General features: G+C 41.9%; 1 protein-coding gene across 1 annotated transcript in view; it reads right to left on the minus strand.

The window, feature by feature from the left end:
* The window catches only part of LOC115458894 (ATP-dependent 6-phosphofructokinase, platelet type-like), a 47,189-nt gene extending 30,047 nt beyond the window's left edge, over positions 1 to 17,142 (minus strand). Inside the window, exons 1-3 of the mRNA XM_030188735.1 lie at positions 17,080 to 17,142; positions 16,627 to 16,688; positions 12,236 to 12,347 (exon numbers count right to left, since the gene is read on the minus strand). Coding sequence (XP_030044595.1) covers positions 12,236 to 12,347; positions 16,627 to 16,661 — 147 coding nt within the window. The 5' untranslated portion in view covers positions 16,662 to 16,688; positions 17,080 to 17,142. The remainder of the gene's footprint in view (positions 1 to 12,235; positions 12,348 to 16,626; positions 16,689 to 17,079) is intronic.
* Positions 17,143 to 17,364: the final 222 nt, after the last annotated feature.

Here is a 17,364-nt window from a genome sequence, read left to right on the forward strand (position 1 = left end):
CAGGGCATAATTCCCTGCTTTCTCAGGTAACTCATTCTTTTGCTCAAGATATGGATAATTTGAAACAGACGCAAAAACAACTATCAGAGAAATTTCAAACCCAGGAAGGTCAAATAGAATCTTTAAGGACTGAACTTTCTACTCTTCAGAATTTTGCAGGGACAGTAGTTAAGGATAGAGAAATTCTTGCAAGGAAGCTAGAATTCCTCGAAAATCAAAGGAGGAAAAATAATCTGTGGTTTATTAATTTCCCTAAATCACCTTTAATCCCAGCTATGGACATGTTACGTAAATACTTTAAAGAAATTTTGGGACTCCCAGCAGAGGGATTCCCTCCTATAGTACGAACTCAATACATAACTGGGAGAAAGTTAAATCCTTTGAATCCTCAACCACAACAACCGGAATTGAATTTGACAGAATGTTTAGAAAACTCTATGGAACTAGCAGGGCTTTTTTTGAGGGGGTACTGAGTACCGGCACCTTTTCCATTGTCTGCTAAAATTGACCCATGGACCCCAAGTTTTAATGAAAAAGCTCAGGCTCTAGACACCAATTCTGCTTTTCCATAGATTCTGTGACTGGTTACAGGGGGCCTGGCTATTGTGGGGTGGCTCCCTCAGTGATCACACCACTCATCATGGGTGGCCTAGCATTTGAGTACTGGCACCTTTTTTTGCTAGAAAAAATGCACTGGGAACTAGTAACAGAAAGGACTACCCTTATAGTTTCATTTGCACTTGAAATGGATAAGATTAATATTTTCAAATTATATTTTAAACAAAAAAAACAGCACCACGGGCCTTTAAAAATGGAACACAGTTCTTTAATGAATGAGCCTTGACAAAAAGACCCGACACGGGCCGTGTTTCGGTGACTAGCACCTGTGTCAGGGGTCTACATAGAATACAAAACATAGAAATAATATATTTTTAAAAATTTTTTAAAATATAATGAGTAAAACCAAATATTAATATTTAGACTCATCAAGCATACATATATAAGCCTATATAAACACCTAAAGCATTTAATATTTTAACATTTTAACATTTTTTAAAACATTTTAAACAAAAGCCCTGTTAACCCTTTGTCACTATTTAAGATGCCATTTGTATAATTAATTGTGATTGGCAGATAACAAAATAAATGCAAATTTTAAAGGTATTTTGTCACTAGCTAAAATACCATTAGCAGTTACAAATAAAATTTACATAATTAATTGTAATTGGCAGATAACGAAACAAATATACCCAGAGCTCCAAAAGATAATAGAAGCCCTGTTAATGCTATAATATATGTGTATATGTGTGTATGCATGCATACACATGCATGTGTATATATATATATGTGTATGTGTGTATGTGTATGTATGTATGTGTGTGTGTGTATATGTGTGTATATGTACACATATACATATAGTGACAAAATGTTGTCTTTTTAAAATTAAGATCAATTAATGCCACTAGATATTATAGTTTTGGTTTTTTATATTTGAAGATGTATATATTTATTCATTTCTGTGCTGATTTGAATGTTTTTGAAGGTTTATGATATTATCAGTGTAATGTTTGAAATTTATTGTATATTTTAAAATGTTTTAAAAAATTATTTTTGACCTGTTAGTTTAAGCTTTTATGAATATGAAATTTAGTTATAGCCAGTATTATATAATATGACCTTTTTATAAAATATATTATAAATAATTAAAATAAGCGTTTTAAACATATAATATTAATATACTAGTAAAAAAGGCCCGTTTCTGACACAAATGAAACGGGCGCGAGCAAGGTTTTCCTCGGAGTGTGTATGTTTGGGAGAGTGTATGTGAGAGTGAGTGTTTGAGAGTCAGAGTGAAAGTGTGAGTGTAATCCATGCTCCTCTGCCACCTGGCCCCTCCATTCATCCCTATCCAGCAATTCCGCTGTCTCCTGAGGCCTGCCCTGCAATCCATATGCATCCATGGCCATCTGTCCCCTCCATTCAACCCTATCCAGCAATTCCCCTCTCCCTGAGTCCTGCCCTTCCAATCCATGCCCATCCATGCTCCTTTGTCACCTGGCCCCTCCATTTTTCCCTTTCCAGCATTTCCCCTCTCTGCCTGAGGCCTGGCCTGCAATCCATATCCATCCATGGCCATCTGTCCCCTCCATTCATCCCTATCCAGCAATTCCCCTCTCCCTGAGTCCTGCCCTTCCAATCCATGCACCTCTGTCACCTGGCTCCTCCATTCATCCCTATGCACAATTCCCCTGTCTGCCTGAGGCCTGCCCTGCAATCCATATGCATCCATGGGCATCTGTGCCCTCCATTCATCCCTATCCAGCAATTCCCCTCTCCCTGAGTCCTGCCCTTCCAATCCATGCCCATCCATGCTCATCTGTCACCTGGCCCCTCCATTTTTTCCTATCCAGCATTTTCCCTCTCTGCCTGAGGCCTGCCCTGCAATCCATATCCATCCATGCCCATCTGTCCCCTCCATTCATCCCTATCCAGCAATTCCCCTCTCCCTGAGTCCTGCCCTTCCAATCCATGCCCATCCATGCTCATCTGTCACCTGGCCCCTCCATTTTTCCCTATCCAGCATTTCCCCTCTGTGCCTGAGGCCTGGCCTGCAATCCATATCCATCCATGGCCATCTGTCCCCTCCATTCATCCCTATCCAGCAATTCCCCTCTCCCTGAGTCCTGCCCTTCCAATCCATGCACTTCTGTCACCTGGCTCCTCCATTCATCCCTATCCACAATTCCCCTGTCTGCCTGAGGCCTGCCCTGCAATCCATATGCATCCATGCCCATCTGTGCCCTCCATTCATCCCTATCCAGCAATTCCCCTCTCCCTGAGTTCTGCCCTTCCAATCCATGCCCATCCATGCTCATCTGTCACCTGGCCCCTCCATTTTTTCCTATCCAGCATTTTCCCTCTCTGCCTGAGGCCTGCCCTGCAATCCATATCCATCCATGCCCATCTGTCCCCTCCATTCATCCCTATCCAGCAATTCCCCTGTCCCTGAGTCCTGCCCTTCCAATCCATGCCCATCCATGCTCATCTGTCACCTGGCCCCTCCATTTTTCCCTATCCAGCAATTGCCCTCTCTCCCTGAGGCCTGCCGTGCAATCCATATCCATCCATGGCCATCTGTCCCCTCTATTCATCCCTATCCAGCAATTTCCCTCTCTCTCTGAGTCCTGCCCTCCCAATCCATGCCCATCCATGCTCCTCTGTCCCCTGCCCCCTCCATTTTTCCCTTTCCAGCAATTGCCCTCTCTCCCTGAGCCCTGCCCTCCCAATCCATGCCCATCCATGCTCCTCTGTCCCCTGCCGCCTCCATTCATCCTTTTCCAGCAAGTTCCCTGTCTGCCTTCCATGACCCCCCCTCGCATCCATGCTCCTCTCTCTCCCATGTCCCAGCCTGGGCCGCCCTCTTCTTCCCCCCCCCCCCTTCGCATCCATGCTGTCGTTCCTCCCTTGGCCACCCTCTTCTCTCCCCCCAACATGGGTTTTTTTTGTTTTTAAATTTACTTCCGTGGCGGTTCCGGCAGCGAAGCGTCAGGGAAGGAGGTGGTGCTCCCGACGTCTAGGTTTCCCTTCGCTGTGTTCCGCCTTCTTTTGACGTCATCCTTGACGTCAGAAGAAGGCGGAACACAGCGAAGGGAAGGCTAGACGTCGATAGCGCCGCCTCCTTCCCTGACGCTTCGGTGCCGAGCGTTGCGATTGGGTGAGTGTCATTGCTCCGCCCTCTACGTCATCACGTTTGACGCGTTGGCGGGGCAGACACAATGCGATCTCACCCCCTTCACTTAGAATGTTGGCTAACAGAGGCTTCAGAACGTTGGAGGTGCGTTTTATATAGAGAGATGAAAAATTTTTTGTCCAAAAGTAAGGAATAATATATTGTAGAGGAATATATTTGAGTTATTCCCCAAGTTTTCCACGTCATCACTGTGGTGAGTTACCATTTTTGTTTTGATTAATTATCCATTTATTTTTAAATTACTATATAATAATATATGAGAATGTTAAAATATTAAATGCAATGTTAAAATATTAAATGCTTTAGGTGTTTATATAGGCTTATATATGTATGCTTGATGAGTCTAAATATTAATCTTTGGTTTTACTCATTATATTTAAAAAAATTTTTAAAAATATATTATTTCTATGTTTTGTATTCTATGTAGACCCCTGACGCAGGTGCTAGTCACCGAAACACGGCCCGTGTCGGGTCTTTTTGTCAAGGCTCATTCATTAAAGAACTGTGTTCCATTTTTAAAGGCCCGTGGTGCTGTTTTTTTTGTGACTTTAGTTTGTACTTTGTTCCCTCTCTTTTGTTACATCCAAATTATATTTTAAACATTTGAATGATAAATTTCTAGGGGAAACTATTCGTATCTTTCCGGATTTAAACAGGGATACTCAAGCCTGCCGGCGAGAGGTCCTGTGTTTAAAAACAAGAATTTTGGCAATAGGGGGATTGTCTAAGTTAGTATTTCATTGTCGTTGTATAATAACTTTGAACTCAGTTAATTATATGTTTATGGAACCCAAGAAATTGAGGGAATTTTTAATTTCCAAAGAAAGTAGTGAAAGAGTAACCCAGGATGCCCAATAGAGAGTAAATATGCTGAGATGTCTGGCTGTGCGTTTTCTTCATGTTTTTGCTCTATTTTTCTTATAACTTAGTTAATTTTCCCTTGTATCTTGTCCTTACTTGTGGTCTAAATGGAATGTAAATTTACTTATGTAAAATTTAAGTTCCTATATTTTTTCTTGTATTCAACATTTATTATTGATAGATGGATGTTAAATTAAAATGTACATAAAAAAAAACCCAAATTGCAACTTAGACATCCCTTTCGAAAATGCCCCTCTATGTGGCCTTTATCTTCTGCTCTGTTTCTGTTTTGCTTGTTAGAACGCAAGAGGCAGCTAGTGGCTACTGAATAGCTTGTAAGGTCTGCCTCATATGTATTTACAGTGCTGCATACATCTAGTGGTATAGAAATAAGTCGTAGCAGCAGTGGTATAACATTGCAGTGCAGGACAAGAGGTCTCTTTGAAAGCATTAAAAGCACAGTATGCCAGTGGAACATCAGAAGAGTGCAGGTGCTGCTGCCTGCACCTATGTGGATCTAATTACAAGATAATGCATGTGCTGTAGTGGGGATGTACAGCTATGCATGAATTATGTGGTAGTTCCTGCAGTGCAAGACTCCATCACCTAATAGGGTAATTTTATAAAGATGCACAGATGTGTATTTATATTTTAAAAAAACAAAACAAAACAAAAACTTGAACAAATCCTACAGGAAGTGTGGCCAAAATAAACATGCTCAAAAGCAGGTGTGCATAACATTTATTTATTAGAAAATGTATATTCCACACTATCACAATGTTCTAGGTGGATTACAAATCTGTGCATACAATGGGACTCCTTTTGCACTCCATCCTAAATCCATCCCCAAGCATACCTACAAGTACACGGAGTAAATTTTGGAAGATGAATTTTACACACACATGTACTTTATAAAATGAACGTATAAACTGCAATTCCACCTCAGCTATGCCCAAACTCCACACCTGGGAATGCCTTACAGCAGATTGCGTCAAAGACATTCTTGGCAGGATGTGTGTATATACCCATGTGCAATGTTGTAGCAGCCATTGTCCAGAAATTACATCTGTTTTATATATGGGGAATGCTTAATTTTATTTCTTTATTGGGCTTTATTAACTGTCTTTATGAAGAGATTCAGCTAAGGCTGTGTATAACAGGTATAGGTCGACATAAAACGTACAATTTTGTCAACAGCTTAACAATAGTGAAATGATTAAAAATTAAGCAAAAATAATAAATTACCCCCCTCTATGGGGCGGATAACTTTCAAATTTCCTTTTCAGTGGGTAAGGAGCCATTTCTCTTCAGAAACAGTGATTAAGAAAACTGTCCTCTATGAGATGTTTCTTCAGTATGAAAATTAAATGCAGAAAGGCAAGACACTTCATATCTTCAACAATCCTTAAAGCATATAACCTGTATGGGACTTTTGGACAAGAATATACAACGCCATGCAGGTTTAACATCCCCTTTTTCTATTTAGAAAACTGTGTTTCTGCTGGATCTTGCTGAAAAATTGGTTGGAAAAAGAAGCTGAGATTCCATTTCACCTGTTCTGTCTTGAATATCAATATACGCAGTTGGGAAGTCAAGAAAAAATATACTTTAAAGTTGATTTTCAACATCTTGGCTACTTGCTGTGTTAAAATCAGAAATTTTAAAATTTTTGCTCCTGAAAATGAAATCTCTGTGGACTTAGTGGTCTCTCCTTTCATCTTGAACCTCAGATTTGGCTCCGTACATCTCATTTATATCACAGGCTTGAAATGGGCTCAGATAGAAAAGGAAATGGTTTTCAGCTCATTGGTCATGAGATCTTAACACCATCTCATAGGAAAACCCAGCTGCAATTTCACACTTGAAGTAACTGTTGAGAAAAACTAATGTAGAAATATACACACCTAAAGATGGTCTGCTATATTATCTTTTTCCCCTTCAAGTGCTATCAGGCTCTTGTGCCACATGCCTCTGTTGTAACTCAAGAAATCTAATCTGGCTAACCAAGAATATCTGTACTTTCTACTGCACAGACCATGCCTTCAACTAGCAAAAAAAAAAAAAAAAAAGGTCTGTTGCTCTTTTCAAAACAGAATAGCTGAGAGAGCTAAACAAACTTTAACCGATTGACTCACCTTCATTTTGTAAAATAGCTTCCTTTATAGATGCATTATTTTTTACATGCCTTTTTTAACAGTGTTCCCTGATCACTGCTAATTCTATAGCTGCCACAGTTCAGTATCCTATAAATGGCAAAAGACAAAGAAAATCCAGTATGGGGGAACAGCTGCCGATGCCGGACAGACTTCTATGTTCTGTGTCCCGCAAATAGCAAGACAGGTGTTCTAGATCACTTTCTTATCATGTGCTTCGCCTAAGGGTGCTGTGCAGCTCAGGGGGGGGGGGGGGGGGCAGAAGACATTTGACTAGCAAGTTGACTACTGTCAGCAACACTTGGGCATGAAATGTGGTTAAAACCAAGACTCCCATCATTTTTGGCTGCCTATATGGTTGGCATAATGGAGACTTGACAACTGGTATTTAAGCATGGGTGACTGGGGCTTGGCTACCTTGTTGGGCAGACTGGATGGACTGTGTTACTGTTATTTGTACCATGGCAAGATGTCGGGCTCTGTGGTTGGGGGGGGGGGGGGGGTAGCTCCAGTAATGATAAATGGCAGTATTTTCTTCTCTACCTACATTTATTATCTGATATTTTCCTTCTAATAAAAGCTCCACCACTACAGGTTCCACTGTGACCTCCTATCTGTTACAAAGCAAAGGAGAAGAAGAACATGGGAAAATGCTGACCAAACATCTTGACTACACTCTGCCTACATGAGCCATAGGAATGAAACCCATCTCAACTAGCAGAAGCAAAACAGTCCTACTTCTACTATTCATTTCTATAGCGCTACTAGCTGTACGAAGCACTGTACACATTATCTGCAGGTACTTTTCTCTGGGCAAGAAGGCTCACAATCTAAGTTGGGTTTTTTTTAATCTGTATCTTGGGCAATGAAGGGTTAAGTGACTTGGCCAAGGTCAAAAGGAGCTGCAGTGGGAATTGAACCCAGGCTGCCAGGATCAAAGCCTGCTGCACTAACCATAAGTTTACTCATCCACTCACCTAGCTCTCTGACTGTCCTCTCCCTTAGAAGAAAAAGATCCCTGACCCAGTAAATCAGCATTGTCTTTGGTGTCCATGTGTCCTTTACATTTGCAAGTTCCACCGTGCAGGGTCTTCTGCATCTGTAAAGTGTTATGTAAGCCTTGTAGCGCCTTATAAACGTGGAATAGTAGTAGTCTTCTACTGAGCACATTCATCTTTTACCACTTTTAGCATTTGTTCCTGTAAACCTTGCTGAGTCAGTGCTAGGTGGAGACAACTTTCGAAGAATCAATGAGGAAGCACATGCCGTCTACTGGAAGTAGCCACTTTCTCAAGAGGAGTCCCATAAGTGCATTAGCATTCTTTACAAAGCAAATTACAGCAAAGTCCTAATTTGTTTTATAATACAAGGCTTTATTTTCAGAATGACTGTGTCATTTCATTTCAGCTGAGATTCGACTGCCTTTTTAAATAGGGTTATGTATATCATTAACAAGACTGCCTGCTGTAACATCTCACTTCTGTAATTAAAGAGAGTGCTAGGGCTCCGCAGGTTACAACTGCTTTGTCCACTCAAAGGACTAATACAGAGGATTAAATATCCATCACACACAGAAGAGAGCACTTATCCACTCATACCCCTATAGCTTCTACACAAAACAATGAAGTCAACTAACAGTAATGTTAGCAAACCAAAAAAAAAAAGGATTTTATGTGCACTTCCACAGGTTTCCTCTTTCTTTTTTTTTTCTGTAGCTATATTTGTTTTAGGCTTTTCCAGTTCTATTTTGCCACATTGTTTTGTTGTTATAGAATGAAAGGCCAAGGCTTTGCACTTTCTTTTGAAACAGCAAATTCCTCTTGTTCATTTGGGCTTCCAGCATCTTGGAGCCTTCATTTGCAACTTCCTGGGCATTTCTCCCTAAATTTTATATCCTTTCCTAACTCATTTGGCTATCAATGCAGCATTAGCCCTCAGGCAGGGGCCACACATTGGAGCCTTGTAATCATATGCTCTAAACCACTAGGTGTCGCCATTGTGTAATGACTGGGACATCCTCTTGCCAGGGACTCTGAACACTGCCTCTGTAATATCCCCAGCACCAGCCAAGTCAGGATACCCAGGAATTAAACTCAAGTTTTCATTGGGCAGCGTGCAACACTATGACTGGATTGGCCCCACCCCATTTTTTAAACACCTTTCTCTCTAGCCCAACACTGCAAGAGTCAGTAGGGAAGAACTGAAGTTTAGCCGGCAGATAAATACATAAGTATTGCCATACTGTGATAGACCGAAGGTCCATCAAGCCCAGCATCCTGTTTCCAACGATGGCCAATCCAGGTCACGAGTACCTGGCAACATCATAAAACAGTTCAATAAATTTTATGCTGCTTATTCTAGAAATAAGCAGTGGATTTTCCTCAAGTCCATTTTAATAATGGTGTATGGCAACGAATTCCAAAGTTAAATTACACGTTGACTGAAGAAATATTTTCTCCAATTCGTTTAAAATTTACTACTTTGTAGCTTCATTGCATGCCCCCTAGTCCTAGTATTTTTGGAAAGAGTAAACAAGCGATTCACACCTACCCGCTCCACTCCATTATTTTATAGACCTCTATCATATCTCCCCTCAGCTGTCTTTTCTCCAAGCTGACGAGCCCTAGCCGCTTTAGCCTTTCCTCATAGGGAAGTCATCCCATTCCCTTTATCATTTTCGTCACCCTTCTCTGTACCTTTTCTAATTCCACTATATTTTTTTTTATGTCATCAGTGCACAATGACTCAAGCTCCCTCCCTCATAGGGATCAGGAACAGTCCCCCTTGATATTCAGGGCTATTTAACCAGCCAGGAACAGCTCCTGGTCAGTTAAGAGTTTAGCCAGCTAACTGCTAATATTCAGCGGAAGATAGCAGGTTTTCTCTGCTGAATATTCACAGTTAGCGCATAGCAGCTAACCGGCTACATTGCAAGATATAGCTGGTTATCCGCAAAAATTCAAGCGCTGGCCGGATAAGTTTAGCAGGCAAATTGGACTGCATAAATACCAGTTCTGTTTTTGTCTGCTATTAACTTAACCGGCCAGTGCTGAATATTCACAAAGTTGGTTAAGTTAGAGCTGTCCAAAAAAACCAGATATTCAATGCTGGGCACCGGAAACGACCATGGGACTTATACAGGCTGCCTCCAAATGGCTGAATAGCCGGCACACTGTCTCCATGGTATCCTCAGTCTGACTGCAGTGCACAATGCTAAGCTTGGGAATGGCTTCAGAATTACTTCAGTGGCAGCATGCATCACAGTCATCGAGCCAGTATAACTTCTCTATACCGGGTAGTGCTGGTCTTTATGGGTCCAATATTAAGACCAAGGGAGTTAGCCCGCGGTCAGCACTGAGCCCGGATATTCAATGCCGGGCCATTTCCGGTGACCGGCGTAGAGAATCTCAGTGTTTTTTAGTGGGTTTCAACTTAACTGGCGAAACCGATATTCGGCACTGGCCAATTAAGCTGAAACAGGCTAAGATGTGGTAGTGTGTTCAGAAAGGAAAGGATAACATTTGGTGGTTGCAGGGGAAAGATATGATAGGTTTTAGCACTGTTTCACCTCTCCTCTCATCCACTATCTTATCATAGGAGGGTTGCTTAGGTAGGTCTGACAGTAAGCCAATTGAACTCTCCTGGCTCATAATTAGAATCCCAGCAGGAGTCTGGCCCTAAAAAAATATTCCAGTGGAAAAGTCTGGGTCTCTTCCTGTCTATCTACTGCCATTAGTATCAGCCCCTGAATGACAATATATCTGATGTCTCAGTGAAGCTTCCTCCCCTGACACACTGGAGATAAACAGTGGTGCAGTCAACACTGACCCCTATGCCCTTCAGGGTCTCGGTGTCTATGCCTCTCCTGCAAGCAGTGCATGAATCTCTCTCTGAATTGATATAGATGTTAACAAAGTCACAGGAGGAAATATTTTTCCACTCGATGAATAGTTAAGCTCTGGAACTCGTTGCCAGAGGATGTGTTATCAGCACTTAGTGTATCTGGGTTTAAAAAAAGGTTAGGACAAGTTCCTGGAAGAAAAGTCCATAGTCTGCTATTGAGATAGACATGGGGAAAGTCACTGCTTGCCATGTGCTTGGTTGCATGGAATGTTGCTACAATTTGGGTTTCTGCAAGGTACCTGTGACCTGGATTGACCACTGTTGGAAACAGGATACTAGCTAGATGGACAATGTCTGGCCCAGTATAGCTACTCTTATGTTCACGCACAGCATCACATTGAGCAAAAAAGCATTCCATTCACTCATCGAATCTTATGAGATGCTCCTCAAAGGCTGCCATCGACAAATGTCTTGGAGTACAGCAGGGGTAACCATGTCCTTCTGTCACTTGAGTATCTGATACTAGGTCTTAGGTCTGTGGAGGCTGTAAGGTCCTCATGCAGGATGCACTTCAAGGACACCAGTGAACTCGCTCTCTCTGTGCTGTGATCAAATGAAGCATGATGTCAATGTGCCCCAGCCGCCACCTGGCACTCAATATCATAAGCCCTTGGCATCAAAGACTAGATTGATTCCTTCCTTCAAGTAGGACTCAGAGGGTGACTGGTCCTGATGGCCTCTACTGATGCTCGATATCAAAGGTGATCATTACATTCTAAATGTTAATGCATCCTCAGCATCTGATGCACCTCCAGGACCCCAGACACCAATACTTCTGATGCTGATGTTGGTGGACCAGACTTACTGGCACCAAAAAGGTTTGCTCTGCTTCTCATGATACAAAAATCTCTCTTAGGCATCTGGAACATAATTTAAAACAAGAGACGTAATGGTCTGACCCCAGGTATGACGGGCACCATTTATGAGTATCTTTCATGGATATGGTCCTCCTGCACTGGGTGCACTTTTTAAAGCTGATGGGGGACTTTTCTCTGAGACATGTTCTCCTGAAAAATAGTTGCAGCAAAATGAAACAACTTTATTTTGGAATATACACCTAGCTAGGTGCCCAAGGTCTTTTGATTGAGGCCTGCACAGACCTCAATCTGATGCACAAACTGGCATCACAGGACAGCAACAGAACCTAAGTGGTAACCTTACAAAAAAAATAGTAAAATTGATGGAAAAATAAATCTTGAAGCAAGCTCCAATGATGCATGCAAGTGGGAAATGATGCACATGTGCAACGAGGCAGCAGAAAAGCTTCTAGTTCTAAGCTGGAGTAGCTTCCTGTCAATCACATCGCCTGTGCTGTGAGGACTTGCTATCTATTCTGCTTGTTCTCGGAGAACTTAAAATTACAAACATTGAGTGAAATTTGCTGCATGATAGCACATTGCTCACTTAGAGTGACATAAAGAGGGCCTCGCTCAGTGATTAAGGCTACATCAGCACTGGTTGGCTGGGACTTGTAGCTGCCCAACAACAGTGATCCAAGTTTCATTTGGCAGCTGTATCTATAAGGTGATGTGTCGATGCAGGTGTAAGAGATCAGCACTGTATTTACCTGCTGCATGTGGCCCAGTACATTCTTTCTGCAGTCAAACACTCCTTTCCCTTCCTCAGAATAGAGCTGATAAATGAAATCAGTTGTATAGTTTTCATTGCAGTTTTCATTCCTGTACCAAAAGAGAATTTGGTAGACAGTTTAAACAACATTTTGGTGGTTATTTTAGAAGTTTTCTTATTTTGGACATCTGAAAATTGGTATTTAAAGACATCCATATTGTATGGATGTCCAAGTCTGAATTACATAAAGCCAGAACATGGCCATCTAACACTGTGCTACATCCATATGGCAAGGGAGTGTGGTGTGGGCATGTTTTCAGCAGGACTTGAGAAGGGCCAAAATATGGACATCCAACTCTGATCACAGAAGGGAAATGTCTAAAAAGATGGATGTTTGTATTTAAGACATGGTACTTGGCACATTCAGGTTACAGAAAGGTGCTCTGATTGAGCAGCTGGCCACTGGAGGGATTAAGGCATGACACCTCCTTATACCCCCAGTCTCCCTGCCTCTCTTCCAAATGTAAAACCAGCAAGGGATACCAGGCTCTATGACAGCTTCAGGTACTATAGACATTCTTAAAGTAGCAGACAGATCTGAGGAGTAGCCTAAGAGAACCAAGGAACCAGGTTCAAATCCCTCTTCAGCTTTTTATTTGAAGTAGTGTACATTCAGGTATAGTAGGTATTTTTCTATTCCTGCAGGGCTCACAATTTTAAAAAATATATAAGAAAGAGGTGAAATAGAATTTGAACCTTGATTGCTTGGCTCTCAGTCCACTGCTCTAATCATTAAGATGCTACTCTACTCTGCATGGATGACTGTGTGGCAATTTTATAAGATAGATGTTCCTATGCTGCCACACACCTATCCATGTCTCTTGTCATCCCCCGCTCGTAATTTGGACATTTCAGTCTGCAAAATGGATGCTCATGCTGGATATTTCTAATGCATGGATGTCCATCTCACATATACTTTAGACCAAGCTGTATCCTATTCTAAAGTACATGTGAGATGGGCGTCCACATTCGGAGTTAGACATCCTTTCTAAATGTTGCTCCACGTGTCTCAGAATTATTCAATTTTATCTTCTGGCTGCATCCTGAATTTATTTCTCCAATATCTCAGCACAACACTCACAAGTGCTAACTGGTTATTTTATAACTTTGGAGCCTGAAAATATTGAGTTATTGTCTCCAGATATAAGAAGAATCCCTATCACTAGCATTATGTAGGTTGCATTAACAGTGCTTCCAGAGAGCAACTGTAGCTGCAGTGGGGAGCCTCAACTGACTTACTTAAGGTTTCTATATTTGTTTATGTCCAAAAAGGGACAATTTGTTTTGAGTTTAACACCCCCAATCAATTTTGAAAAGTTGTCTCCTGTATCTTGGGCAAGTCACGTAACCTCCATTACCTGAACTACAAACTGAGGGGTCCTTTTACAAAGGCGCGCTAAAAAATGGCTTGTGGTAGCATAGGAGTGTGTTTTGGGCGTGCGCCAATCCATTTTTTAGCACACCTGTAAAAAAGGCCTCTTTTTTTTTTGCTGAAAATGGACGTGCGGCAAAATCAAAATTGCTGCTAATCCTTTTTAGGCCTGAGACCTTACCGCCAGCCATTGACCTAGTGGTAAAGAATCTGGCTGATAATGACCTATGAGCGTCAAATGCCACTTGTTACGTGCGCCAGAAAATAACAAATATTTTTCAGACGCGTGTAGCGGACTCGTGCCAGAAAATAACAAATATTTTTCAGACGCGGACGCATGCCAAAATTGAAATTACCGCAATGGCCACGCGGTAACCGGGCGGTAAATCCAATTTTGTGCGTGAAGGCACCTACGCGGCTTAGTAAAAGGGCCCCTGAGATTGCAAGCCCTCTGGTGACATGAAAATATTTCCTGTACCTGAATGTAATACATCTTGAGGTACAACTGAAAATAAGGTGTGAGCTAAATCCCTTTCACTCCCCATTGCTGGGTACCTTTTCTGGCCAAATCGAATATGTACACATTTCAATAACACAAATGTACTGAAATAATAAAACGGTACCCACAATTCCCTCAAGTAACCAGCACAAGCACTCCCACCTGCACATACCATCCCACCACTATTTCCCCAGCAGCCTGCCCTCACATTTTTAATCTCCCCTCTTCCTACCACCCTTGCCAATTCTGGCTTTGTCACTCGTTGTGATGCTTGCCCTTTGAAATAGTTGTGCAGCAGAGCCAGTGAGAGAATGGGAGGCCCAACAGCTGCTGAAAAGCTGTGCAGCTGAGGGGTCAGCTGGGCAGAAAAGGCACTAACACAGTAAGAAAGATCCAAGGAAGACATGGGAAAGGAGATACCAGAAATGGCGTTTTTCCAGTGTTTAATAACTACCTATTACTACTACTACTACTTAACATTTCTAGAGCGCTACTAGGGTTACGCAGCGCTGTACAGTTTAACAAAGAAGGACAGTCCCTGCTCAAAGGAGCTTACAATCTAAAGGACGAAATGTCAAGTTGGGGCAGTCTAGATTTCCTGAATATGGTATGGTATGGTGGTTAGGTGCTGAAGGCGACATTGAAGTGGTGGGCTTTGATTTGAATTAGAGGTTTTTTTTTTCTTTTTTTAATCAGTTACAATGCAAACATATAAATTTTAATCCTCCGGTACATTTTGCCATTATCAAAGAAATGAATAGATTATAGACTTGCTACTGTATATGCTTTAGAAGTCATTATGTCAGCCTTTAAATTAATAGTTTTAAAATATTTGCTAAATAAGTGTAGTTGTTTGCTTACTTAGCGGAGGAGGGGTGGAATCTAAGGAACTCATATTGACAGGGATGCCATTTCCCCATGCCCACCTCAACCTATATCTGTGCTAAAAATCTGTGATAAGTGATGCTGTATAACAAAGTGCCTGGATGGCTTAGGGAACGTGGGTTCAGAGCTAAGACTGGCTCTAGCTTTCCTAGTTTATCAAACTTCTCTTCTATTTCTTGTTTGCACTCTGTCAGTAATGGAAGTAAGAGGACACTGATGCGGGACAGCCACCTGAGTGCCTCAGATTCCCTATCTGTTATGCATAAGTGTCTTCAAGGGTCCCTTTTACAAAGCTGTGATAAGCACCGATTCAATGACATATGCATTCTGTGGTAATTTCGGGATATTCGTGTGTTACCCACAAGCTAAAAATAAAATGTATTTTTTGCAGTGAGAGCAGAGGTGGGAATGTTCTGTGCTAATCAACACAGTTACGCTGCTGCGTGCTAACCGATTAGCGCGTGAGCCCTTACAGCCTACAAAATGGGTGGCGGTTAAGGGCTCACACACTAATCTGTTTTAATGGCCGTGCAACAATTAGTGCAGGGCCAATAATACAAAAAATAGGAAATTCTGCCATTTTATAATGGCCTTAGCACGTGGGGTGCACTAAGGCAACTTTTTACCGCTGTTTGGTAAAAAGGGCCTCCTAATTCTTTAAAAATAACAAAAGTTGCCTACTGCAAGGTTTATTTCAAAGGACCTTTTAAGCACTGAAATGTCCTATAATGCGATGCATATGGCCCAGTGACTCCTTTGACAAGCATTCTGCACTGCCTTGCAGAACACCCACGTTCAATTCCTGGATCAAGTTTCTGCTCTCCTGACACCTATTGGCCAGACTTAGGGTCTATATTAGCAGGGTTCCAGAGGGAACTACAGTGACTGGACAAGTTAAGAACAGGATATAAAAGTTTTCTCACTTTGCTCACATATTCTGGGCTTTTGATGCATTTAGGACACAATTTGCAGAATTGTACTGTAAAGCTGGATGTGGATAGCTACAATATGCTATTAAAGACTAACAGCAGCACTGCTTCATTCACCAATCGATGTCACTTCACTGGCTTCCGATCAGATACCGAATACAGTTCAAGCTTCTCCTACTCACCTACAGATGCACTCGATCTGCAGTCCCTCCTTACCTCTCTACCCTCATCTCCCCTTACGTCCCTACCCGTAACCTCCGCTCTCAAGACAAATCCCTCCTTTCAGTACCCTTCTCCACCACCGCCAACTCTAGGCTTCGCCCTTTCTGCCTCGCCTCACCCCATGCTTGGACCAAACTCCCTGAGCCCATACGCTGGGCCCCCTCCCTACCCATCTTCAAATCATTGCTCAAAGCCCACCTCTTCAATGTCGCCTTCGGCACCTAATCACTTCATCTCTTCTCAGGAAATCTCATCTACCCCAACTTGGCATTTCGTCTTTTAGAATGTAAGCTCTTCTGAGCAGGGACCGTCCTTATTCGTTAATTTGTACAGCGCTGCGTAACCCTTGTAGCGCTCTAGAAATGTTAAATAGAAATGTTAAGTAGTAGTAGTAGTAATATGAAATAACTGCTGTGCCTCACCTCAGTACAAGGCCTCGCTGGATACCGGTTTTCATCTTTTCAGTTAAATGCTCCACATTAGCCTAGAAAAAAAAAAAAAAGGAACAGTGTGTGTGTTGTGATATCACAAGCACCTCTGCAACATGATTTAATGACTTTATAATCCCTTTTATCAACATTTTTTATATTTAAACCTTACTCCCTTATTTTGCCAATTTCTCAGTTTATAAAATACTACAGAAGTCCATTTTTCAATGCTTAAAACTATTTTTCTGTGACCTTCCCTGCTCCATCCTCCTACACCTGCTACATCATCTCTGATAAATCTATAGCTCTCAGTCCCCAAGAGATTGAGGCATCAAGAGAGCTCTTAGCACCTGAGGCAAACTCCTGCTTGCATGATACAGCAAACGGAGAATGGCCTGGACAGCCATCAGTAAAGGATGCATAACCTATGGTAAGAGGACTTCCTACCTGGAGATCTCGGATATCAAATGGCTCTTCAAATACGTAGGCCGCATCTGCGCCAGAAGCAAGAGCTCCATGTTTGCCAAGTATCCGCAAAATCCTCCCATGGTCTCAATTATGAAGACGCGGCGCTTCGTCCCGCTGGCAGACAGCTTGATGCGGTCAACAGGTCTAATACAATGTATTAGCGTGTCAATAAGGTAGAAATGGCAAAAGTTATTCCCTGATAGTATTTTAGTCTGCTTTGATAAAAAAGGCTGTTAACTAAATGAAATATACTGTTATATTATA

Source organism: Microcaecilia unicolor, unplaced genomic scaffold (genome assembly GCF_901765095.1).
Source record: "Microcaecilia unicolor unplaced genomic scaffold, aMicUni1.1, whole genome shotgun sequence".
NCBI lineage: Eukaryota > Metazoa > Chordata > Amphibia > Gymnophiona > Siphonopidae > Microcaecilia > Microcaecilia unicolor.